This window comes from Amphiprion ocellaris, chromosome 7 (assembly GCF_022539595.1).
Source record: "Amphiprion ocellaris isolate individual 3 ecotype Okinawa chromosome 7, ASM2253959v1, whole genome shotgun sequence".
NCBI classification, from domain to species: domain Eukaryota; kingdom Metazoa; phylum Chordata; class Actinopteri; family Pomacentridae; genus Amphiprion; species Amphiprion ocellaris.
The window spans coordinates 23,776,505-23,803,388 of NC_072772.1; the positions used below are offsets into that span (position 1 = coordinate 23,776,505).

Consider the following 26,884-nt stretch of genomic DNA (forward strand, 5'->3'; position numbering starts at 1 on the left):
TTACATTTGTGATCTTTGACCTCCTTATGAACCTGATGGCTGTTTGAGATCCTCTTGGCTGTTCCTGGATCTCACCCTGTGACCATTTACTTTCCACATACATCTAATTTTTATCCAGATTGTATTTTTAATTTGCTGCATTGTTAAGTTTTATTCTTAATTACACAGATTTAGTGCACTTTGACTTGTTTCTTAAGCCAGTAAGCTGCGCTAAACCAAAGATCCACCTTTAAAAGAAGGAAACTGAGTGGGATTCAATATAAAATCCATTTAATATTTAGTAACATCACTGCAACACTATTCCTGCATGTTTTCTGCATTTTCTGTTATTCCATACGTCTGTTATTTTCAGTGTGATGTCTAATTCCACATCATGAACACAAAGAGGAAAAATTCATGGTGGTCAATGATATACGTTTTAATGTTTTTGCAGCTAACAGTGAAGCAGTAACAGGACAACAGTGATAACATCCTCTCATCGCATTTGGTGTCCATCTTCTCATCCAAACTGTTTACAGCGAAGCAGGGCCGTTGGAGAGATCACAGCTTTATTGAGCATCTGTAACTTTGTCCAGTCTTCCCCCCTCCAGCACTGCAACTCTACTATTCCCTTTCACACATCAGGTGATCACTACCAGGAGGTGCTCTTCCCTTACACTCCCAGCTGTCAGCTGCTTTCTCAGGGCTGTTAATGAAGGACAATCACTTCTTTTTGCCTTTGCCAAACAGAAAAAAGAAACTGAAGTTGGACGAAACCGATTCACATTAAGTTTTTTTTTTTTAGATCTTTGACAGGTGGTACAGGAGATGCAGACATTGCTTGCCAGTGGCTCCAGAACAGCAGCCATAACAGTCCACAGTAATTCAACTAATCAGTAAGTGAATTTTGACTAAAAGCAGTCGGTGTTGGAGCATGTCAAGAGAGACTTTACCAACAAAATGATTTACTTTATAAGACCATGAGATATGCATGTTTCATAACAGTAATATACTCATCTCTTTTGTATATTTGTACACAACTATTTGGAAATACGGTCTGAATACAACACATCTGCTCTGCTGCCCAGAGAGAGGGTGTGTTTGTGTCGACAGTGGAGCTAAGCGTCCTTTTCAGGGGGAAGTTGGAGGGAGGGGGCTAAGGCTGGACCTCCTCAGCTAGAGCCAGTCACATCACTGCTAGAGAGGGAGACATCCGACAGCACTGAAGCAACAGCAAGGCAAAGCTTGTTTTCTTCATTCATGTAAAAACAAACAAAACGTAAGAAACAGTGGGGTTTTTATCCAAGGCATCACACTGTCAGTAACGTCGCACACATTAACGCCTACAACCCAAACCGCAATGTACAAAATCTCATCAGCGATTTCTCTACACCGCCACAGACGTCATGCCTGTCTTTGTTTATGCACAGCTCCACTGCACTAACGTAAAGGGTCAGTTCACCCAAATCACAGAAAAAATACACTACTCATCACCTCTAATGGTGTAAAAAAAATGACAACATGAACTATTTTTATGTTCCTGTGGAACCTGAAAGGATTCAATTCAAAGTATTTGCTGGGACAGACCAGTAGAGCAATCAGTGGGTCTCAACTTGTGAGTCAGGACCCTCACAGTGAATCCTGAAATGATTACCCAGACAGGAAATAAGAAAACGCCAACTACACACTTTTGTACTTGAAATGCTCTATGGGCTCACAGATACATACTTGTCTCTATTCATGTATCAGTATTATGTGGCTTACCGCACACGTTTTTATCCATGTATAGACTGGTTGACAGTAAATCATAGGAAATGTCAGTCAAAAATGCCAATAATCTATTTCAAGTCATTTAGAAGCAGTGACCAATTACATCATATGTCCACCAGGGAGCACTGACAAACTGTAAACTGTTCAGGTTGTTATCTTGGCCACAATTATGTGCTCAGCAAACATACAGGGTTCCTTTACTTAGCTAACTTTCTACATTTCAGCTAAATAAAATGTAAGAGCTTTCACAGATATATACACACATTACTATTCAAAAGTTTGGGATCACCCAGACAATTTCATGTTTTCCATGAAAACTCACATTTTTGTTCATGTGCTAACATAATTTCACAAGGGTTTTCTAATCATCAATTAGCCTTTCAACACCATTAGCTAACACAATGTAGCGTTAGAACACAGGAGTGATGGTTGCTGGAAATGTTCCTCTGTACCTCTATGGAGATATTCCATTAAAAATCAGCTGTTTCCAGCTAGAATAGTAATTTACCACATTAACAATGTCTAGACTGGATTGTTGATTCATTTAATGCTTAATGCTATCTTTGTTGAAAAAAAAATGCTTTTCTTTCAAAAATAAGGACGTTTCTAAATGACCCCAAACTGTTGAACGGTAGTGTATATATATAAAATACCCCAAAATTTTAGTTTTTATGACAGGCACAAGCCTATTGACGGAAGGTGATGGAGGAGTGTTTTTTTTCTTGTCATTTGAGTGAACTGATCCTTCAATAGCTCTTCATGTATGACTGCAGCTGTATATGCAGGAAGGGTTTGGCTTCAGATCATTTTCACTGACACGAGCCATTACAAATCATCACAACATTCAGTTTTTTTGAAAGAAGTAGTCACTGGCTGTTCTCAGGTTTTTGTACTCCTCACTGGTCCTTTGTGAGTGAGCACCAGCACCTTTGCCAGCAAGACAGTTGAGCCTGAGGCTTTAATGAAATGACAGATGAGACCTTGGACAGAAACACTGATGGTTCCGCAATAGAAAAAAAAAACCCTACAACTTTACTTTAATGGGATTTCTGACAGGAGGGAGTGGAGAGGAAAGGCCAGATGTACAGATAAAAAGGCTGGAGACACACACAGACACACACACGTACAATATTGGTCCCCATTGTAGTGCCCTTAAGGGTATAATAGTTTATTTAGCACTTAAAAGTATGGGTCCGTCTACAGACAGATAACTGCAAGCTGGTGTAAGGCTGGTAGTCATCAGTGGAGCACTTGGGCACCCAGAGTTCTATCTTTGTATACTGACAGACACACACATACACACTCAAACAGGAAGCCTCAACATTAAGAAATTAAGAGGAGGCTTCTCAGCCTTTGTACATGCGGCATCTTCCTCTTTGCACTCCCATACACGTCCCTTGTTATTATAGCGTTGAACTGTTTCTTTAGGATTCATGGCTCACTCATTTTAAAAAGCGTAACAAAGGGCTACATAAACATACACTTTTGCATATAAATTATTGGCATTTTAAGTATGCTATGTCAGTACTAAGCTGGAAAAAAAGAGATAAAATAAATTGAAAACAAGACCTGTGAAGCCTGTTATGTGTGTAACAACACACCCACTGGTTCAACACATTCCACTGTTTGTAATCTCTCTCCACCAAGTAGTTCAAAACAGGAGTTTAATGAAGTCTTCTTAGGGTCCACTTTCACTTCTTTGCAAAGAAAAAAACAAGAGGCCTTCAACTGAAACTTAAGTGTACAATCTGTAATATTTTACTGTACAAGTGTCAAAAATATCCAACTATTTTCATCTGTGATCCGCCAAGTGATTATGCTGATGGATGTGGGCTGTATTTCACAGATGAGTGTGGGGTCCAGATACTGTCATGTACATAGCCCTGGAGAACATGGTTTCATTCTGTGGTGAGTCTCATGGCGTTCAGAGCTACACTGGTTTAAATACAAAAGCAAAAATGTCCTCTGATTCCCAACTGAGAAGAAAAAGGCGAGTGAAACAAGAGAAGAGGAGAGGTCATTTGTCATCCTTGCAGGATGTTTGAGGTTTTTCTTTTTTAATCCCCCCCCTCCCCTCAGTTGTGTGTCCTCATTCTCCTGGAGAAATGTTTGCTGTGTAGAGATGCATTGTGGTTATGTGTGAGTGTGTTGAGGTTTGATAACGGTGTCTTCTCTATTCTTCATTTCACAACTACATGTCTGTGTATATCTGTGTGTACTGGCAGCTGCAGTGACTGTACAGCCATCTGACCTGCCGGTGATGCTTGAATTTTATGTGTATTACCAATTATTTGTGTGCAACTGAAGCATCACATTTAGGCTTATTTTCTGTCCTCACCAGGCTAAAACCCACGCGTCTTTACCCCCCCTCCCCCTCCCCCTCCCCTCTCTCTTCCCTCATAAAATCAGCCGAGACAGGGGCGGGTCGGGCCTAGGCTCTGAGCCAATAGGAAGGCTTGTACCACCTCCTGGGTCTGCTGGGGTGTAGTGTTGACATCCTCCAGGGCGTCTGCCACAGCAAACTGTCGGTCCCTCAGCCGGTTCCAGTTGGATAGTACGTTGTGGTACTCAAACACCTTCTCATAGTTCCCCACTGAGTTGTAGAGTTTGATCAGGCCTCGGTAGTCGTACTCCAGCCCACTGTAACCCTCTCCAAACAGCTTCTTACCTGTAACAACAGAGAAACATCAGATGCCATGTTTGTAGTCACTATAGGGCAATTAATCAATTGACTAAAGTAAAAAAAAAAGTCAACATTTAGTCAAATGTGACAATCACCTTCTTATCACTCTTTTACATTCTGGTAAATGAATGTCTTTGGATTTTGAAGTCTCTACATAACTGCTTTGGACATATTTCACTATTTTAGGTGTTATAGGAACCCAAAAGCTGTCTGCTTATTAGAGCGAGACACTGTCAAAACAGAAAGAAGGCGATCCTTGAACCCTTCATACATAATGTGTTGTTCTATCAGAAAAATTGACCAAATCTAAGCTTAAAACTGTGATTTATTCAACACGTCGATTTAAAAATTCTCTTAAAATAAATTCAAGGACTCAGGTGTACTGCAGGCAGTTTCCACAGAGCAGCGAGGAGGTGACAAGAGACTGAAAGCAAAATAAAACGTACTTGATCAATGAATTCAATAGGGCACAGCTCAAAAATGGTATACAAAGGAGCAAGTGGTCAGGAAGTTGTTTGGCGATATATTCAGCACAAGAAAAGGTCTCTCTAGAGTTGATGCGCACAGTAGTGAGAAAAACATAATCTGAAGTTGTAAAATGTAAGCAGTGAAATATGTATAGCATGTGGTGCTCATATTTTTTCATCATCTTTAACACATATTGGCATCTGAAGAAAACAGCTGTACATGTTTCCACTTTGAACTGTTGTTTTTGTGTTTTTATGATTTATTGCATCAAAACTGGAACGTTCAACACAAACGACATTTCTGAAGTCTCTTTACTTCTAGCACCAAGTGTAGAACTTTATATTGCAGTGAAAAATTAGTTCACAGCGAGTAAAACCAAGGCAGGAGCAAAACCCATCCAGTAATTTCTTAGGTTTCAGAGGGTTAATTACAAGCTAATTAGGCTACTGGAGGCTAACATTATTGGATACCAATATGGCTTGAACAGGGATGAAGCATTAGAGGATTGTATCAGTGAGATAGAGGCGCTTCAGATCAGTATGAGTCAGCTGCCAGCTTTGGCTCAGAGCTGGGTTCACTTGTGGAGCAGCACAGCTGGAAGAACACAACAAAACAGCATTTTCCTGGAATCCATGAGCTACAGGAGTGACCACAGGGCTGCGTATAATATCAAGTTGGAAGGCTGGCTGGTTATCACTGGGCTTTACCCAGCCTTTCAGGTATCAGGAAGTAGGGTCCCTTGCAACCATGGTAAATTATATTGGAAACTTCATTAAATGGCTAACCGTTGTGAAGCAAATCCTATACAGCTGTGTTCAAAATAATAGCAGTCCAACATCACTAACCAGATCAACCACCGTTTTTGGTAGAAATGATATTCCTACTTTGCAAATAATTTACTAGCAGGTGTAGTAGAGTAATAGAAAACCAACAGACCCAAAATAATGCACGCTGCTGATTCTGTGTAACTGAATAATTCAAAATAATGTGTAGTGTGGAGTTCAATTAGTGAGGTCAAAAACAGGTCTCAAACAGGTGACCCTCATTTAACAATGAAGGCAGCAAATGTACATGCTGGTTATAGTGCATTTCTCTGAAAATCTGAGTAAAATGGGTCGTTGCAGACATTGTTCAGAATAACAGTATACTTTGACTAAAAAGTTGATTAGAGAGGGGAAACCATATGAAGAGGTGCAGAAAATGACAGGCTGCTCAGCTAAAATGATCACAAATGCTTTAAAACAGCAACCAACACCAGAAAGATGTGGAAGAAAATGGAAAACTACCATTTTAATGGATTAAAGAATAGACAGAATGCCAAAGACTCAACCAGTGATCAGTTTCGGGGAGATCAAAGAAGGTCAAAAGTTACCTGTGAGTTCTGTAACAATTAAAAGATGCTTATGTGAAGCCAAGCTATGGACAAGAAGCATCAGCAAAGTCCCATTGTTGGAAAAACTGATGTGTTGAAGAGGTTACAATTTGTCAAAGAACACATTCACTGGCCTAAAGAGAATTTTCATTTGCATTCTGACAGCATTAACATAACATTAGCATAGATATCTCCATCTTTGGCATTTGTCCTCTGTTTACTAGCATGGACAAAGTGAAGCGTGATGTCAGGGTTTGTAGGTCCACGTAATACAGTGGGGGTGGGGGGTGAGATATCTGAGGGGGGAAGAATCCGGGTATTCGGATCTCAAAATTAATATTCGGATACCATCACAACAACCGAATATATTTTGATTTAGAATGGAATGTGCAGTGTTCCCAATGCATTTGCATGCATGGAAATAAAAGTTATTATAGGGATTTTGAGCTTTACTCACTTTTTTAGTCTTTGCTGCTACTATTTTGAACACAGCTGTAACTAGCCCACATCCAAAGCAAAGCACTACAAGTTCACAGAGCAGGATTCTAAACAATCAACTTGACTACCATGATCTATGTGCAAATTTACTATACTTAAATAATACCCTTAAGATGCCAGACATACATTTTTTGCACAATCCTGTTCAAATTATTAGGTTTTCTAATTTATTATAGTTGACCATATTACCACCTAATAACTGAAAGATGTACTTGCTTATTATTTGTGATTGCTTCACAGCAGATATCTTTGGCATTGTGTTTCTATCAGTGTAATTCAGATAAAATGAGGTAACTTTTCTAAATCAAATATTTGTACAGTTAACACGGTGAGAATTGTAATTAAGCATACTGTGACTGCATAATCTTTTTAATTAGAAATAAATTTTCTCATAGATACCACGGATTAGCCAAGATCATCAATAATGTTTCTTTCAAGCTTGGACCTTAGAACTAACTTTACTTCTGGTTTGCTTTTATTCATCTAAAGCTGTAGTCTTTTGACATTTGGGCATTATTCATACATATGTTAGTTTCCTATTCTTTATTGGTTAAGTGATTATGCTGTGCATCTTTTACTTTGCAGAATGTAACATATACCTTCTCCAGCTGCAATAATTCAATTTCCCCACTGGTGGCACATTCAAGGTCTAGTGACTTTGCATGTGACTGGTTTGTAATTAAAAACTCTTTTATGTGAACACACTGAACTTTGTTAATAAAACCAGAGTAAACCAAGGCACTTAAAACCTGCTTTGTGAGGCACATTAATCAGGATAATTAACAATGGGCTCAGTGAAGCCTGGCAACAAAAAGAAACCTTGACAAAGATGAACCTATTGCGTGTTGACACAGGTCTTGGGTCCTGCATATGTTCATTTACAGTAAAACATTTAAAAACAGGCATCTACTGTTGCTTTCCTTCCACTGACCAATAGCGATGGAGCGCAGGTAGAGCCTCTCTGCGTCTTCATACTGGTTCATGTCGTAGTTGTAGAGAGAGGCCAGGTGACCCACTGACAGAGCCACTTCATAGTCCTCATGGCCCAGAAGCTGCTCTTTGATCTGGATGGCTTTGATGTGCATTTCCTCTGCCTCCTGGTTACACAGTGACACAAATACACACACACAGACAGATAAACAGATCACACATAAGGGACACACTTAAAATACCTATTTATATTTTGACATTTTGTTTCTTGCACTTTACAAATAAATAAAAACATCTGGCTCCTTTTACACTGAAGGAACATAGTTTTGGGTAAATGCCTGTAAATGTCATAACTGGGGTAAAGTAGACTTGTGACATTATGCTTTGACAAACAGAGTCACAATGCTTATTAGGTTTACAAACTTTTCAACAATCACTTTCCTGTCTATTTTTCCATAATCTAGAGCTAAATATTGCATGCTTTTGTGGGATTTAAAACAGTGTCACATTGGTCCCCTGCTAACTGTAACATATTGAATTCTGGCCTGTAATAATTTCAGCCTACATTAAATCACTTTAGGACAGTGTCTCTCAAATAGCCTCTGGGCGAACATTTTCAGAATGTACTTTTTTAAAAACTAAAACAATGGGGGAAAGTTGGAGTTGTGGTTATTTATAGGTTATTATGCTGTGATTTGCAGCAGGCTCTCTGGGAGCCGTGGCAATGTAAACAAATGACACTTGACTGCAGATTTTCCTTGTACAACCTAGTTATTGAATGGCCAGTTGAAACTGGCTTTTTAAAAGCTGAATGTTAAAATTAAACAAAAATATATTTGAACAAGCTCGTCTGAAAATGCAGTCAGCAGTTATTCATACATGGTGTGTAGATATTAGCTTAATGCTATCAACAGTTTACTCACATTAGCGACACTGAGTTGGCATCGGGCCCAATTAAGTGAAGCTACTGATATGTTACGTAACATTAGCTGGAGATCAATATTTAGTGAATGTCTGTTTAACTTGCAAAATCTATTATGAGTTATCTTAAGCTAATAGCTTTTCTACGGTAAGTCGCTGCCCTATTTTACAAGACGACACTCCTCTGACTTTCTGACCTGGTGCCTGGGTGCTTGACGTGACGTCACTTTCAAGGCCGCACTCTCGCATGTAATTAACGTCGTATTAACCTGACGTATCAAAGAGTAGATACTGAGCAAGACAGTTGTCTGTAGTTTACCTTGGTACTCGTGAGTACCCGACACAGTGCAAGACTGCTGTGAAGGTGGAGACATGCGGCGGTGGTGTATTTGCAACAATTGAAAAAAAAAAAAGAAATTTGACGGAGCGGCGGCTGGGATTCAGCTGCTGAATGAATGTAGAGGAAACCCTGATATATGTATATGTATGTATATATGGGTACGTGTGTGTGTGTTATTGGTGGGGCACGGAAGTTTTTTGTCCTCCGAAGGGGGGCCCGGCAGAAAAAATTTGAAAACCACTGCTATAGCATTATGGAGAGTCTCACATTTCATCTCCACACTACCTTTTCATTAGCCAAATGAATGAAATACAGCATCTTACATACAGTAAACAACAGAAGTGAGTACACTGCTGTGCAATATCTCTTAAACAACAAATGATTCAAAACTGCTCCACCTGTCAATAATGTAGAATATTTGCTCTTTTAACAAATACTTCAGAAAGACTGCATTAAAAATGCAATGCAACAAAAATAAAATACACCTGTAGTCTCGCATAGCCCGCTCAGGCTGTAATGCACAATGGTTCACTGCACCTCATCATCATGCTGCTATCAGGGAGAAAAGACCCTGGTGGAGTTAACAAAGGCTGCAGAAGCAGTGTCCCCTAAAGACCCCTATCTGCGTCATTGCTCCACATGGAAAAAAATTCCCAGACAAAATGAGAAAGCCGATGATGAGACTTTGCAAACATGATACTGAGTTGAAACACAGTTGCAGCAGTAATCAGGAGGTACACAACAAGCCACAGTATCACTAATCAAAGCTGCAGTGGTTGTCCTCCTAAAATAACGCCACGGACAGAGCACTACTTGTACATTGTACCTTCTGTGTCAGCTAAGACAGGGCAAGCCGTCAATCTCGATAGACAGCATTCGCAAAAAGAAAATACCCTTGAGTGCTCTCAAAACTGAAAGATTAAGCTTCGAGATGGAACACGAAAAAAATCCTGATGAATACCTGGAGTAAATTCTTTGGTCAGATGAGACCAAGATAAATTTGGTAAGCACAGATGGGGTCCAGCATGTTTGGTGCTTCCATTGATGAAGAGTGAAACACATGCTGTGATGATTTGGGGCTGTACAGGTGCAAGAGGTTGGGGAGATGACATTTATGGATGGAAACATGGACACTTGTAGATATACCAAAATACTAGCCGACAAGAAGCTTGGCAGAAGATTTCACCACAAAAATAATTCCAAAGCACACTGACAAAAATACAAAAGACTTTTTAAAGAAGAACAAAGTGAAAACTATGACCTGGCCAAGTACGGTATGTCACCTGACTTGAATGCAATAGAACACCTCTGGGAAATTTTACAGAGAAAGGCCGATCAACACAACTCCTCCAACAAAGAGCTGCTGAAACAGTAGTCTCTGAAGAATGGCAGAACATCTCTCCAGGTATTTGTGCAACACTGGCATCCTCCATGCTCAGGAGCACAGTTCTTACTGTGGATGTCTGTATTTTTAATATAGTATATCTAGACTGTGTATAATTTCACATAAGGGAAAATATCCTACTGTTCAACTTAGAAGTGATGCAATTAATGTAAGGTTATACAATTTGAATATTTTAACATTTAGATGATCTGGCACAGGGTTATACTCAATTCTGGTGTATACTGTATACAGCAGTCATTTCAATTGGACTTTATGCACCACAATTACCAGTTTTTATATTCCACAGAATGCTAAAAGAATATCCGACATCAGATATCTCAATTATTTTTTAGCTTTAAATAGTGACCAAACTGTTAGTCTAACATATTAAGATCATTTAGTAGGCCTTCTGTCATGTGGTTTTGTTTCTCAGCTGGATACAACTTTTCAGGATTAAGTGCAGCCTGATCATCTAATAAGAACCAAAAAACTATAGCACTGGGTCCTGTTTTAGAAACACAACTTCAAAGACGAGCTCAAGTATTCAAAAAGAGTACGATGTTGATGCATGCATTTTAATAAAAGCTATAACCCTGACTATCCTCTTTAGAAAAACTGCTAACTTGGCCACTCAAGAGGGAGAGGAAATATTACCTTAGTGTTCATTACTGATAACCAAACCTGTGCATCACAGCACAAAAAACAAATAAAAAAACCTTTCCACTGCATGTACACTAGACTATGGATTATTTAAAAAAAAAAAAAAAAAAAAAACAGTCTCAACTTACCTTAAACTTCCTCATCGACTGGTAAAGTCGTCCTAGGTTGCCGTAGTGTTTTGCTGTCTGGACGTTGAACTCCCCGAAGGCCTTCTTGGCCAGTTGCAGTGAAGAGAGGTGCAAGTCATGGGCCTCCTGCAGGAGACGCTCTTCTGTCTCTTTATTGTGGCAGTCAATGGCAATTTCCTCCAGGATTAGTGCTTATGAGAACAAAGGAAACATGTTAGACATAGCATTTGGCATAGCCAGGCCTATCCTCACTACACTGTGTCAGCACTATGGCTCTGGGTAGGAAAATTTACTTCACCAGCCTCTCAATAGGAATAATTATTTTGTGCCTGACATCTACCATCATTTTCATATTTTACCGGAACCTGGCTGGTGCTACTTTTCCATTTTCATTTGATATTTATTAGGGAACACTCTGGCTTGTTTGTATTTCTTTAAACCAATCATGATCTTCTTGTGCAGCACTACGTCCAGGAAACAGCGACAGTAACCATTCAAAATAATATTGCTTTGAACATAGTCTTTGTAGAACTCTATAACCATTCATCTAAAAAAAAGACTACTTGATAAAACTATCCATATTTTGTCAAAACCTGCCATTCTCAGCATGTAGGTTGCATTGTTGTTTCCCATAAAGAAGGGGATTCTAAAAGTGCCGAAATGCAGACGGTGAACGGGAGAGTGTTGTGAGTAATAATGCAGCCAATGGCAGGCTTAGATCCACAGTCTGGTAAGTCAGATTGGCTAAAAGAAGCAGCATAATGTACCAGTACTGATAACAAAGCTAAGCCTAATTTATCACTACAACAAAACTGAGTAATTACTCAGTATGAATTTCAAGAATGTAGAAAACCCATCCCTGACATTATGTGATAGCACATAAATATTATTTGCCAGCATGTGTCAGTTAAACTTTTACTGGACTGAATAGTTAGCAAATAAAACAGTGGCTAAATCATTGATTCTGCTTCTGAGCCTGACCTTTCACTGCAGTAACTCAGCTATTATTTGTGTAAATGTTTCTTTGGATTTGTGTGCCCTTTCTCCAAGATTTGAATCTGAATGGTTGAAAATGTCTGCAACATGTATATACATATTACCTCCAAGGGAAAATGATTGTTGTCTTGAAATGGATTGCGTTCATGATATTTCTCACTGCGCCTTCCACACAGTGGGCAGCAGCCCAGCATGTCCAAGAAAATAGCCTTACCTTTGACTCTCTTAGAGGAAGCCAACAGAAGATGGTCCTCAGGCAGAATGTGAGTTATGATGTCTATGGCACGTTCTGCATGGAATCTGAGGGGAAAACAAAGCAGATGACTCAAACATATCATGCAACTCAAACTTGGCTCGAAGCTCTATTTAAATGAGGAAAAACACTTCCAAGAAAGCCAGACTTTTCCGTTGAAGAAAGTTGTTTTGAAGCTCATATAGTGCAAAAGTGAACCAGACTAACAGAGGTTCCATCATTACCCAATACTGAACCAGTGTCTTTGTATACGTGGAGGGGTATGACAAGATTAATGACAAATAAAAAAAAACATCTCCCACTCAGCTCCTTGCAATCTTTGAATTTGGCATAGTGTAAAATTACATATTTTTTATATGCAATGGCACATGACTAAGCATGCATCCATATTACATAAACAGCGGCACAGAGAGTAACACAGCATGAGTCATAGTCTTGTACTTCATTTACAAGGGGGGCTTGTGTTGAAGGTAATTAACAGACTGATCTAGGAATAGTCCCGAGTTTGTAAGATTTATTGTACTCACAGAGCGTTGTCAAATTTCCCAGAGCTGTACTGGTGAACGTATGAAGAGTAGGCCAGGTCTTCATGGGCTGTGGCAACATGGATGTTCTTTCCCCCAAACACAGACTGTCGAATGTCCAGGGCAGTCTGAATTTTGCACAGTGAGAAAGGATTTAATTAGGTAAAATTCCTGAAAACAAGGATATGTAAAACATGGGCACACTTTGGTTGCCTATCACTCTGCTTACCTGGTAAATAGCAACTGATTGGCATATGTTGTCTACATTTAATAAGTAAAATCCATAATCTAGCAGCGTGTCGGAGTACTTGGGATGCTTGTGTCCAAAATGTTCTCTGCAAGACACAAAATACTGAATCAGAATCCCTGATGACAAAAAGAATAAAAATAATGTGCAGTTGCTATAAAGACACAGCAGGTTACCTTGCAAGAAACACTGCATGTTTGATCAGCTGCTCTGCTTTTCTGAACTCCCTCTTTACCACACAGGCCTGCAGTGAAAGCACAAGTCAAACTTTAAACAGTCATGTCTGAATTTGTATCTGTGCATCTAAGGCTGAAATAATTTAAACTCAGTGCTGATACGTAGCAACAGAGACACACTGTGTATAAACATTGTTCCTCTGACAGTGACATGGGGACATTTTCTTAAATCTAAATATTACCTTGGAGGCTTGTCTGAGGACATCAACTATTACTTTGACAGGCAGCCCAGGAGTAATTTCCTTCATAGCCTCTATACACCACCTGTATGCCTGGGACATGAGGAAAATGTAGAGAAAAACAGAAGTTACAGATTTCTCAGCAACACTGCAGTACTGTCAAAACTACTATCAGTGGTTGAACATTCATACCTCATCATAGTGGCTTTTGGCGAAGAGCAAGGCACAAAGCTCACCATACAGCGCTGCCTTGTTGGCCTGGTGGCCATGTTTGGCTAGTTTGTCCATGTAAGACTGGGCAAGCTTGAAGGTCTCCTCCCCCAGGTGATACTTACAATTTCCATTGCGGACATGAAGCAGCCTGAAGAGACAAGAGAAGAGGGCTTGCATAACTGTGTCAGATTTGTGTGTGACTTTTTTGAGGTCTTTCTGATTTAATAATTATTACTCCATCAAGGAATAGCAGAGTTTTGAGACGATTGGCGTACGTTTGTCTGACTGTCTTGTTTGTCTGACTGTCTGTTTGTCCATCTGTTTCTTTGCCTGTTAGCAACATTACTCAAAAACGGACTGATTAAATTGTGGGGGTGTTTACGAGCCCCATCAATTCGTTTTCTGCTACATATTTAGGTCACACAATTCGGTATCTGTACATAATGTACACATGCATAACACACGCTTGTGCTCAGCGTAAGGTCATTTTGTTTGTGGGTACATCTATATAAAATGGCCACATGCTATGTTGCCGTGATTACCACCACAAATTTTTTCAAGATTTCATCAGAAATGATACAACAACTGAGCAGCCTTAGCAGAGTACTGCACTCTCTGAATGCTTTTCTTGTTCACTGTTGTATTATCAAGGTAACTGTCACCAGCTCTTTTCCAACATGGGATATGTAACACTGCTGCTTCATCAGTCTGTGAGTTGATGGCATTCTGTCATTCATACATAGGCCACTTTTATTGTTAAGGTTCCTCATGGCTCCATGCAGGCAAACCTAGGACAGTAATGGAGAGTGGCATGGTATACGCGAGACTGGATAGTGCATCAAGTGATATAATATATTAAGTGATATAATGCTTCTGCTAGGATTAACCCTTTAGGCGCCACAGTTTTTTCAAGAAAATATTCAGTTTTGATATCACTTTTTCAAAAGGTTGTAACTTGAAAATGATTAGAGATAAAGGCATACTGTACATGAGTAAAATCATCAGTATGATCCAAAGTTTGTGATGGGCGTAAGTTCACTCATCTAATTTGCATATTATGACGTCACCAGGCGGCGGACATATGGATTACATAACTTTCACAGATGTTTATCGATCAAGATGGCATTGCTTGGCTCAGAATTTGTCAGATTCCTGTCTCCACGATACCCAGCAGGCTCATCTAAATGTCTGATCCACTTGTGACACTGTTCCTCATCTCTCAAGCAAACCCAGCCATCATGATCGTCATTTACGGCGGGGCCGTGAACGCCACTGCGGCCTCCGCCGCTATTATCAGTGCATTTTCTCCCACGTCTGCCGCTATTTCCGCGGTTTTTTCCATCCCCACTACCCACCTCACTATTAGCGGTGTTTTGACCACCCCTGCTACACCCACCACGCCACCCCGGACACGGTGAAGCAAAGCATCGGCTCCAGTGTGTGCTGCTTGTGGACTGTCATGGCGCACGGACTCACTGCCGTTACGCACAGACGCAGCGTCACTTTATGTCTCACTGGACGACTGAACATCTTCATCAGAGGGTGAATATTCCTCTTCAGAATCTGAGTCAGCCATTACTTGACGAAGTACTTTGTCAACAGTGAACAAACCTCTCAGAATGGTCAGTTTTCTCGCGCTGTCGTGCGCTCTGCTGCGCTCCGACTGCGACCCTCGTCTCCTCGACCGGGAGGCGGTTTGCAAACTCTATAAACTCCAAAACTTTGAATGAAAACACGCTCACAAATGATGTTCAGATTGAAGTTCCAGATGTCCGCCATCTCCTGGTGTGAAGTAGTAACCATATGAGGCACCATATTTGCAGCTATAGCTTGTTATGTTCAGCAATGTTGCTTGTCGCAATATTGCGACTTTGGCGCTTAGAGGGTTAAGTCACTGCTTTTAAAATGTCACATCCTAGACTGTCAGCCACTACACTCAACAACAGCCTACATCAGTGTGTCATTAGAGTTTTCCACTGCAGGAAGTCACAGGCTATTTTAGGGCAGCACACCTTTGGGCGTGTTCCAATCACAGGAACCGGTCCTTGTAGGACCTTTTTCAAGGCTGTTTGCAAGGAAGAAAAAAGCACCTTTAGAGGGTAGGAGTGGCCCTAAAATACTGTTGAGCAAAGGCTAAACTCACAACAATAACAGGTGCCATTTTTTCTTCCATCTCAAAAACCTCTTCAATTAGCAGTCTTCTCCTCTCAAACATTGTTGTCAACAATGTAAAATTTGCTATACAGGCTGACAGAACAAACAGCAATGAAGCAAACTACTAGGTTCCCTTCACTGCATATGTGCTCACAGAACTGGAGTTGTGTGCAGTAAATATTATTTGTCTGTGTTTTAGCAAACTTGGAATTGACATAGTTAGATGGATCCTGTGGTTCATGTAACTTGGTACCTGCCCTGAGTTCCTGTAGTGGAAAGATCCCGATAGTCTTGTGTGTGTCCGTCTGTTAATGCATACACATGTAGTTCTGACTTGTGCTGGTTTGAAAGTGATACAAAAATGTTATCAGGTACGACCAAGCAAGACTGCCATTGCAGCTTGCGCAGAAAGTAAATAATGCCCTGACACATTCAGATCAGGGTCTGGCCAATAATGCTTTAAGTATATCTTTAAGAAATGTTTTTTTTTTTTTGTTTTTTTTTTAAGACACTATTGTTAGTAATCTGTGGTTGCCTCCTAATTTAGCTGCTAGCTGTTAGCATAGCCAAAGCCACAGTGAAAGTAACTAATATCCTGATTTGTAGTGATGGCTGTGCTCCTTGTTCAGTTTTTGCACTTTGTGTCTCTGCTCAAGAGACAAGTTTGTCATTTAGAGCAGACTGCTAAAGTTACCGTACTTTCCGGACTATAAGCCGCTACTTTTTTCACACGCTTTGAATCCTGCAGCATATACAATGATGCGGCTAATGTATAGATTTTTACAGGCGAGCATCATGCCGTCAATACATTTCGCCTCGTCACATCAGGCCAATGAAATTACCGAACAGGTCACAGTGGACCAATGAAACTGTTCGAATTAAATCAAATGCACTCACACTAAATTCTTCAGATCGGTCATTTTTCGCTTTATGCACAGACCCTCATCATGGAAAACACACAAAGAAATGCATAGGATGCAGCTTTTAAGTTCAAGGCAATGGATCTGCCTGTCTAAGAAGGAAATAGAGCTGCTGCACGTAAGCTTGGCATCAATGAATCGATGGTGAGACGTTGGAGACGGCAGCATGAAGAACTGACTCAATGCGTGTTACTGCAGTGTTACAGGCACTGTTCGGAAAAAAGCATTTAGTTAATTAAAAGTTAAGAAAATATTCCCGTGTAAATATCTCATGTTACAATGTGGACACCTGCAGCTTATAGACAAGTGCGGTGTATATATGTACAAAAATTTTTTCTTTGTAAATTTAGTGGGTGCGGCTTATATTCAGGTGCACTCAATAGTCCGGAAATTACGGTAATCTTACTGTACAAAGATGTTATGTGTACTCAGGTTAGCTTTGCCACAAGCTACGAGGCACAGCAAAACTCTTCACGATAGCCTAACTTATACATTCTACACAAAGGGGTCTTCTTGGTTAGTGTAACCACATTGAGATTTTCAGACTGACCTGACGCAGCATTCCACAGCCCGGTAGCAGTGGAGGACCTCACTGTGGAGTGTGCACAGCTGCAGGCACGACAGGAACACTTTTTCTGCATCTCCATACCAGCCCGCATCAGACAAGAAGCCACCTATGGTCCAAAATATTAGACTTATTAGCCACACACATATTCATGTAGTGAATTACGTTAGCCAGCGAGCCTAAACATTAGATAAAGGAACTTGTTTTAAGTATTCTGCACCTGCTGCCTGGAACTCACTGCAGAAGACACTGAATCTGAAGGATCTCATCACTATTGGAATTTTTAAAAACTGTATGAAGGATCTTGCAGCAGCTACTTTTCACACTTGTTGTTTTAATGTAAATTCTTAATCCTGTGCTTTAATCTAGCATGCATTTTATTTATTTTATTGAGTGAGTTAGTGTTGTCTGTTTTTAACTGTTGCACCTTTAATGTTTCTCTGGCTGCTGTCTTGGCCAGGCTTCCCTTGAAAAAGAGGTCATTATATCTCAACGGCACCGACCTGGTTAAATAAAGGCTAAGAAGAAGAACCTCAATTGAACAAACATTAGTATCCAACATGGCTTGGTAACTAAACAAAGTTAGGATGCTTAATAGCCAGGCATCTCATACTTCTTTCCTGGAAAGAGCAGGCACCTCCCAGCTTCACTAGATGGATCAAAGACATCATGCACTTTCTAAAAGTTGGAAAAATAGAATACACCCTGAAAGGCTCTTTGCACAGTTTCAGGAAGACTTAGACCCCCTTCTTAGAATACTATGACAGCTTACAAATCCCACTGAATAGAGATGATGAATAAACAATAGAAAAGTAGAAGAAGGATGGATGACACTCCCCTCCCCTATTCTTTAAATAATTCTTTTTTGTACTCTCCCCCCTTCCTGTTTTTTCTTTCTTTTTCTCTCTTTTTCTAATTAATTTAAATTTTTATTATTATTATTATTATTATTATTATTATTTTAAAATTATTGTTTATTCATTTTTTTTGTGTATATATATATTCTCTTATTATTATCCTTTGAGCATTTTTTGTTTATTTGATTGCTTGCCGGTGCTTTGGTTTGCTTTCCCTTGCCTTTTGTACTAATCACATTTTTAACAGGGAAGGAAAGGAAATGACTTATATTGAAAACACACAGCCCAAAATCGAAGGTCAGTGCAACTAAGTGAATAAACTTGTGATCACTGATACACAAGACAGAAAACCTGTGGTCACTGAAACAAAATTTAGGACACCTGTGATTTCCAACTAGCCTAACTGCATGAACATGGCTATAAAATGACCTGTGACCACCAGACCTTTCTCAGTTTTGGACCTATGGACTGTGTGAATCAGCATGTCTGAATTGGTACAAGGGTTATCAAAAGAAATCAGAGTTTCTGTGAAGCTTAGACAGCGAGAAAGACATTGCACACATAACACATTGTGTAACGTGAATCTCTATGGACGCATCCAAAGAAAAAAACCTTTCTTTCTCTTTGTCACTAAACTGCAAAATTAGAATGAATGAATACTGGGAGCACATTTTTTGGTCCTATGAAACCAAGACAAAAATGGCTCAGCTCAGACAGTCTAACATGCTTGGTGTAACCGTGGCCAGGATAACCATGGCCAGGTGAGTGCATAGTTCTGACAGTAAGGCACAGAGGTGGGAGTGTGATGAGCTACATGAGTGCAAAATATATTGTGAGATGACATTTATAGATCAAACCATGAATCTCCAAAATCCTAGCTTAAAAAGATCACTTGTAGTCTGCAGAAGCTTAGCAGTAGATCAATATTCCAACTTAATCCAACAGAACATCTTTGGGGGATTTTAAAGAGAAAGGGAAAACCCCTTCAGCAAAGAGCACCAGCAAAAACAGAACGCCAAAACATCTCTCCTAAAAATTTTGCAACACTGGTATCCTCCATGCTGAGGATGATTGAGTCTGTCATCAAAAATAAAGGGGAACATGCGAAGGACTTAAAAATAAAAGATTTGAATCTTAGTAATGAAAGGTGTTCTGACTTTTGTTGTATTGAGTTCTGCCTGTATTTTTGCTGAGATAAATTTAAACTATTAGTTTTAAGTTTTACATGACAGTAAATACCCTACTGTTCAACTTAGAAGTAATGCAATTACTGTGAGGTGATAAAACAGTGAATCATTTGACATTTAAATGATATTGCACTACTTACTTCTCTTGTGCACTGTCAATCAAGAAATTCTCTATTGCCTGTATGTTCTTGGGTTATATTTTCAAAAATAATTACATTTGCATTTTAACATGTTTATTTTTCCCATGTAAACAAGTTGAACCAATCCGCACATATTTTCAGAAAATGTCAAACATGATTTTTGGTGAGATAAATGGACTTTTGACTTAAAGTACAATAAGTGTTGCAAACTGTCCTTTGCATGTACGGTAAGGATACTGGACAATAGCTTCAAATTTCTGATGAATAACTGTCATCTTAAACCACCCTCTTCCTGGAACCCAGCCTTTTCTCAGCTTGCTGAAAACAAAGTGAGAACCCTGACCTGCATCTCACAGACTGTCTAGGAGAGATTGTTTGACACTTTCGATTCCCTGGCCCGCCACTTACCCAGCACAAAGCCGAACTGAATAGCCTTCTCTTTGACGTGGGCATCAGACTCTGCGATGTAGGAGCAGCGGCGGCTGAAGGAGTTTGCCAGAACTGAGGCTACTTTCACACCGTGGTCCATTAGGGCCTGGAAGCAGTGGTGCAGGAGATGTCTGCAGTAAGGGGGACAAAGAAAGAGACCATGTCAGTAGTGTATACAACCAGTGCATCTGACCAACCACTGAATAACAATGGCAATGACAACAACTGATCTACGTGCAATGACAGGATTTTCATGTTAAGCCCATACAAACACAGAACATAGATAACTCTATAGAAAAAACACAACACTTAAAGGGTGCTTTATTGTGGTAAGGGATTTACAATTCTATTTTATATCAAGTTACATTCATCTACTTTCATAAACTCCTGTCCCCTTCTAATATAAAAAAAGACAAGTCTTTAATACACTATAGAAGCCAACTAACATGATTATTTCAGGATCAACACTAACACTGATTGTTTGCAATTAAGGAGACTAATTAATGTTTACATGCGTTTAATTTGAAGAGTATTTTTCAGCACTTATCCTTCGGTACTGATTAATACTGTTTACAGCACATTGAAAATAAACTGCTCTGACAACCATCTATTTAAGTGATCACAGGCTCAAGGATAATTTTCTAAGATAACTGATGGCTGAATGTGGATGGTGTGTGGTTAAATACAAAGCATAGTCCTTTCATTTCCTTACCTTTTATCTGAAGCCCGCAGCACTTTAGCAAACACCTCCAGCTCACAGAACTCTCCCCCCAGCTGGCAGAGTCGGCCCTGCTGGTAAAGCTGAAACACACACAGACACACACATTGGGTAGATAAGACAAATGTGGAAATTTATTGACAATAATACAGAGGTCAGTTCTTTCACTAACAACTCATCGAGCATGTATGTGTAGACAGCATGTCTGAGTAGCCGACTACTGAATAAAACAAAACAAAAAAAACAGCTGTTGATCTGTAATTACAACAGTGGAGTTTCTATACTATTTGGGTATTTGGGATGTGTTCTAAGTGATGCTTTAGACAATGCTGTGTGCTGTTCAGGAGTTCAAACTAAAAAAAATTGCTGATGTCTAGCCTCTCATCAAATTGTGCTTAGCCGGAAGGTGTTATATGCCATGGCTCTGCATGGTAGTCAACAGGAGACACTACCAGTCCAAGCTGTGGCTCTTGAAATATCAGTTATTGGGGAAAATAAATGTGATAAACTTTTTCCAGTGCTTTTGCATATGCCAATTATATTACTGTGATCTTCAATTTATTTTATATATATTGTGCCTATCCACAACATATGTCATCTCTTAGCACTTCACATAGTTCTCTTGATGCCTTGATGTCAAGACACCACACAGTCGGCTTCCTGACTGCAATCATGTGGCTCATGACTGGAAGGGAGTCCAACTGAGCTTTAAAATCAAATAAAAGTAAATTTTGTCACCAACTTGCTGCATTTAGGAAACCGAGCCGTCATTTTTCATGCTTGTGATTTACAGTGAGCAGGCCTGTCTACTGTTGAATTGTCTAGTTTGAGAACTCATCACAGTCCTTGACACTGCTAACCCTAATGCTGTCTTGAGAGCTACAGAAAGACATGGACTACTTTTGGGACACATGGTATCATCAACTGTTGCATATAACAAGGCAACAATTACCATAACTGGGAGGACCAGTTGCTAAGTATAATTAGTCATTAGTTCACTTTTTTAGTAGAGACAGAATGATTATCAGTCTGGCTGACTATGGTGGCCAATATCCGGCATTTTTCCAATTACTAGTATTGGTAAACTATTGACCGATTATTAATATATAACATGTGCTACTTCAGGTCTGATGCAGTCACCTCTCTCTGTCTTCAGTCATTCTGTGGTCTCAGAAATGTCTCTCGAGCAGAGACTGAAAAATCTGAACAAGAAACACAAGCTGTTGCCACAAAGCAGGAAATTATCTATGTTAACAGCAAGCATCCAAGTTGGAAGGCAACCACAAATTATGTTCAAACAGAGTCTAGAAAACCATAATTAATAACGCTTTAACATATGGACCTTAGTCTGTAATAAAACAGTGAAAGATGAAGAGAGAAGGCCAAGCTAATTCCAGGAGACAAACTGATCAACCTCAGTCAGTTAAACAGAGGACAGCATCCTATTTTAATCAGTCCTATTTCTACTTTACATATTAAGTTAAGTCACCCTTATTAAAGAAGAAGCAGGTTCTCTGCTATCACATGCTGTTAAAACATTGCATGTAATGTATATTTGTTCCAAATATTAGTTATCAGTCTTTCTTTATCACCAATAATTGCCCTGAGTATCAGCCTTAAAAATCAAACAAAAAAACATATCAGTCTATCCCTATTTTTTTTGTTTCCTTGGAAATGTGTCACATGAAATTACTGTGTACATTACATGTTGTGACCAATGCAATACAATACAACATATAATCTAGCTTGAGGACACTTGCTTTTATTCAAGAGTATCTCAGTCAGCAGTGGCACATTATCCTGGGTGGAAGCTCTTCGGGGGCTCCACCATTTTGCTACAAGCAATCCAATCTTGCTCAAAAAATGTCCCAGCAAAATGGGTTCAAGATCACTTGCATTGCAAATCACACATGAAGGCATGAAAAAAAGAGGTTTCATAGTAACTGGTACATCCAGTCCTTGGAATGTCACATTGTTGTGCTCATTACTATAAACTTCACTCTTTGTACAAACTTGCTTAAGTGGCTTTCTTAATCATGTTCGGAGGATAGGCTGTATACAAAAGACGAACGTAGCCTCCCTTGTCTGAAAAGGGAGGCCAGAGCAGGAGTGACATAAATCTGCACTCTTTCTAGTGGTCAGCAGAGCCAACTCCTCTGACTGCAAAGAGAAGTCTGATTGTATACGAGAAAATTCCCTACTTATCACTTCATCTCTTACCTCAATAAACATTTTCCTAATGTGTTTATGGTTTCAATTGCTAGATTCAAGCCCCCTTTGACACAACATGCTGTCACGGTGTTCACTGACTGTATGTGAAGATAGACAAACACTCCATAACATCATCCATAAGTTGTAGTGGCTCCGGCCATCGTCATTCTGGCAGTGCCTGAGTCTTGCTAACTCCCAGGTAAGCCAAAATTAAGCAAAGAGGAGGACATGAGTGGAGCTGAGGTGAGCCATGCAAAAGTCTCTTGACCATGAACTGTTCTTTGACAGCATCTACCTGCCACTCAAAGTGGCGATGCCTTCACAGATAAGTTATATAAAAATTCAGTTCCTATACAGCTGTCATGAACTGTAAAAAACACAAAGAACAAAAATTTATTTTTGTACCAGGCTGTAAACATGTTTATTTCTGCTGTAAAGTTAGACATTTTAACATGGCTGTCTATGGGGATTGACTTGCTTTTGGAGCCAGCCTCAAGTGGGCATTCAAGGAACTATTGCTCTTGGCATTTATGCTTAATTTTTTCATCCTGGAGGTTATCACGTGTTAACTTGTAAATGATGTTCTTATTCAGATTAAGATAAATGATAAAGCAGCATATGTTTTACGGTCTGGCTATTATATTTCCACCTGTGTGTTTTAATAATTTAGAAAAGGGACACAAAGGCCACGGGAAGGAGGGAGGGACATAGTTTCATTCCAAGTCCCCTGACCAGGTCCCCTACTTTCTTTCACCCAGTCATTCTGCCTTAACCCAGCTTCATTAACAAAACAGTTGTTCTCATTTGCAAATTTTTGACCTAAAATACAAATTTCTGACAGCAGCTGTGGTATGAGACTGGAGGCAATCAGACTGTCTCATGGTGATCTCTGGTAATGGTAGTATAATAATGAATATTAAAAATAAAATACAGATTACTATCATTCCAATATAAAGAATCGGCATATCAAATATATACTGTTTGACAGTGACAACTTTATGTCAACAAGCTTACTACAGCCTACAGACGCAATGAATCACATTTACAAAAAAGAAAAGGCAAAGTAATTTACACTCTTATATACTAAGAGACAGACGGCCGCTAAAGATGAGGTTATATTCATTACTAAATAGTATGGTATGGGTGGGCTGTTTGAAGGAAGAGATCATAGTTTCAATGTATGGCATTTAACTGCCTCTAACAACACAGTGTATGCCAATGTACATCACATCTAAAGCATTTTCCCTGCCTGTGCAGAACCCATGTAAGATCCTACTGTACGTGACCCTTCATAGGCAGGTGTCGTTGTCGTCTCAGCTCAGTGTTGTATTTATCTAACTTAATGTCGCAGGAACAAAAAGAACCGTTTTAAAAGTCAGTGTTTCAATAGAGGTGTTTTGTGTCCGCTGTTTGTGGCAAATTGACAGTGACCGTTCGATAAAGCGGTGATAAGTTGTAACCAATATGTTTGCCCATATAAAACAAAGGTAACGTTTCTTAAAGAAAGTGGGTCAGCAGATCTTCACAACAGCAAATCCACAAAAACGCTTTCTTAACACGACGTCACTGAAAGAATTCATTTATACGGTTACTGATGTAATTAGCTACAGGGTCGATGTCGGTTATGGCTTCTTATTAAACAAACGTTCATTATACAGATACACACAAGCTATCTTTAATGTTAATAAAATGTCAGGTCAGCTGTTAGTTAGCTCATTTACACCCCTTTAGATGTTAAATTTCGTCTTCACGAGCGGACGTAACGTTATCGATATTTTGCTAACGTTAGCAGCGACGTTAGCAGCTGATTACAGAAACTCGTATAGGATGGTGGCTGTCTGATACAGCAGAGCCTCTTGACTGGTAAACCTTACCTTATAATAGACATCGAACTGTATATTTTCTGGGAGCGAGCGTATGTCCCTTCTTGACCGGCTGTAGTTGTCCACCACCGCCGAGATAGCGGTGTTATACAGTGTTTCTGGGATCCATTCGAGCTCCACCGCAGCCATGTTGTTTTCCCTCTCCAAAAAAAACCCCAGCAGCTACAGCCCTCCCCAACTCTCCCTACATTCGCTACCTTACCGCGATTAAAGCACGTCCTCCCAGAGTCCTCATATAACATTCGCTCTGCAGTGAGCCCACAGATATTCGTATTGTCGACAGGTCACCGCCGTTCCTCTAAAACCGCTGTTTAATTTCCATCTTTCTCCTTCATCTACGATCATCCGTCGACCCTACAGCAGTTCCGTGCCCCCGTCCCGACGCACACTCACAGGCGGTGACGCACTGACGTCATGGTGCAGACGATGCAAAACAGCATTTTATACTCAGAAAACTAAGATTTCCTGCGCAGATTTTACCATATGAAAGCAATGTATTTTAAAGATCTGCACTGCACAGCCATCCAAACGTACTCAGGTATTCTACTATTCTAGGAGAAGCAATGGTTCTTCAGAAGGTTCTCTGCTTCTCCAAACTGTCATTACCAGTTAAAGATTCTTTATTGAGGGAATGGCTCTTCACATACTTTATGTCGTTCGTAAAGTACGTATACCTTTTATTCTTTTTTTTTTTTTTATCAGAGCAACTGATGGTAGCTAATTGCATGAAGTTATAACTGCAGCTGACTATTGTGATGATCAATTAATCTTCAGATAGTTTATTTTTTTTAATTAATTATCAGAACACAGTTAGCAATGCCCTTCAGAATTTGTCAAATCCCCAACAGACATCTTGCAATATGTGTTTCTGTCTGACCAACAGTCAAGAACCCAAAATGTTAGATAAGGGAAGACCCAGAAATGTTGTAGATTCTTACATTTACAATTCATACATAAAAATAGTTAAAAATTAGTGTGTCTGTAGCTGTCACAGGCAGTCGGTGTTTCATGATTTTTAGTTTGGATTCATAAGTTAATTTAAGGTTTAAGGGATAGGTGTTCCTTTTGATTTGTGTTTGTGTTGGGCAATAAGTCAGTTCAACTTACTTTGTGCTTCTCTGAAGCTTACATTTTAATACCTGACTTGTCTGTAATTAGATGGTGTACAAAGGGAACATTAATAAATGCCAAAAACTAGGCTCACCTGCTTGTTTTTCAAACAACACTCCATAATTATATTCAAAATGCTCTATAACTATTTACTTTGAAAAAAATATGTAAGAACAATTTGAAATGGCTTATCTTTTGAGGTGGGACCACAAAAAACTCCTTAAAGAACCCATTTTTGTGAAAGTTCTTTGGAGCACATGACATTTTTTGGATGGTTTTTGGCGGTAGCTTTGGGGATTCTTGAAAGAACTGTTTGTAGTAAGGTCCTTTAAGGAACCTCTTACTAAAAGATTCTTTGAGAAAACTAAAACCGGTCTTCTGTGGCATCACTGTGAAGCAGGGCCGTGCAGAGACCTTTGGAGGGGCAGGTGTTCAAAGTTAAAAGGGAGCACATGGAGCAAGAATTTGAAACACCATATAGAAACATATCTCATGATATAATGTGCAGTGGTTAAGTCTCAGGAATACTAATTAGAAGGTCATTGGTTCAAACCCTGAGCTGTGATGTATTATATTTATGACAAATTACTATTTTGAAGTTGAATTTAGATCATCATTAGACACTGGACTGTTTAACTGTGGCTGCTCTTCCTGGAGTCCTTGCTTTTAAATTTCATACCTTTTCCAGACATGTACTGTATAGCCACGGATTTGCTCCATGGTGCTGATTCATAATCTGCCCTTTATTACTCGTAGTGCTAATAATAAAGTTAAAAAAATAATTAAATTATATAGAAATCATGTATTTAAATGTATTTGTACTTTTATTCAGTTTAACTATCCACTTTGCGCAAGACAGCAAGGTTATAAAAGTTATATATTTTACATTTATGCATATTATATTTAATTTGTCCATATATACAAATGTT

The 26,884-nt window shown here is 39.4% G+C and overlaps 1 protein-coding gene across 1 annotated transcript; it reads right to left on the bottom strand.

Moving 5' to 3' along the window:
* Nucleotides 1–393: 393 nt before the first annotated feature.
* appbp2 (amyloid beta precursor protein (cytoplasmic tail) binding protein 2) lies at nt 394–25,240 on the bottom strand. Its single transcript, XM_023289323.3, has 13 exons — nt 24,837–25,240; nt 20,746–20,834; nt 20,013–20,164; nt 17,406–17,529; nt 13,761–13,929; nt 13,572–13,661; nt 13,330–13,397; nt 13,136–13,241; nt 12,910–13,034; nt 12,344–12,429; nt 11,134–11,324; nt 7,702–7,867; nt 394–4,417 (listed from the first exon to the last, which is right to left on the bottom strand). The coding sequence occupies exons 1-13, from the start codon at nt 24,972–24,974 to the stop codon at nt 4,155–4,157; spliced, it is 1,767 nt and encodes a 588-aa protein (XP_023145091.1). The 5' UTR covers nt 24,975–25,240; the 3' UTR covers nt 394–4,154.
* Between the last annotated feature and the right edge of the window lie 1,644 nt (nt 25,241–26,884).

What these genes read in the sequence shown, in the direction of transcription:
- appbp2 (XM_023289323.3), bottom strand. Translation starts at nt 24,974, where the DNA reads ATGGCTGCGGTGGAGCTCGAATGGATCCCAGAAACACTGTATAACACC. An exon ending in CATGCAGTGTTTCTTGCAAG is followed by an intron (nt 13,242 to 13,329) that starts GTAACCTGCTGT and finishes TGTGTCTTGCAG; the next exon opens with AGAACATTTTGGACACAAGC. An exon ending in AGTCGATGAGGAAGTTTAAG is followed by an intron (nt 7,868 to 11,133) that starts GTAAGTTGAGAC and finishes CTGTGTAACCAG; the next exon opens with GAGGCAGAGGAAATGCACAT.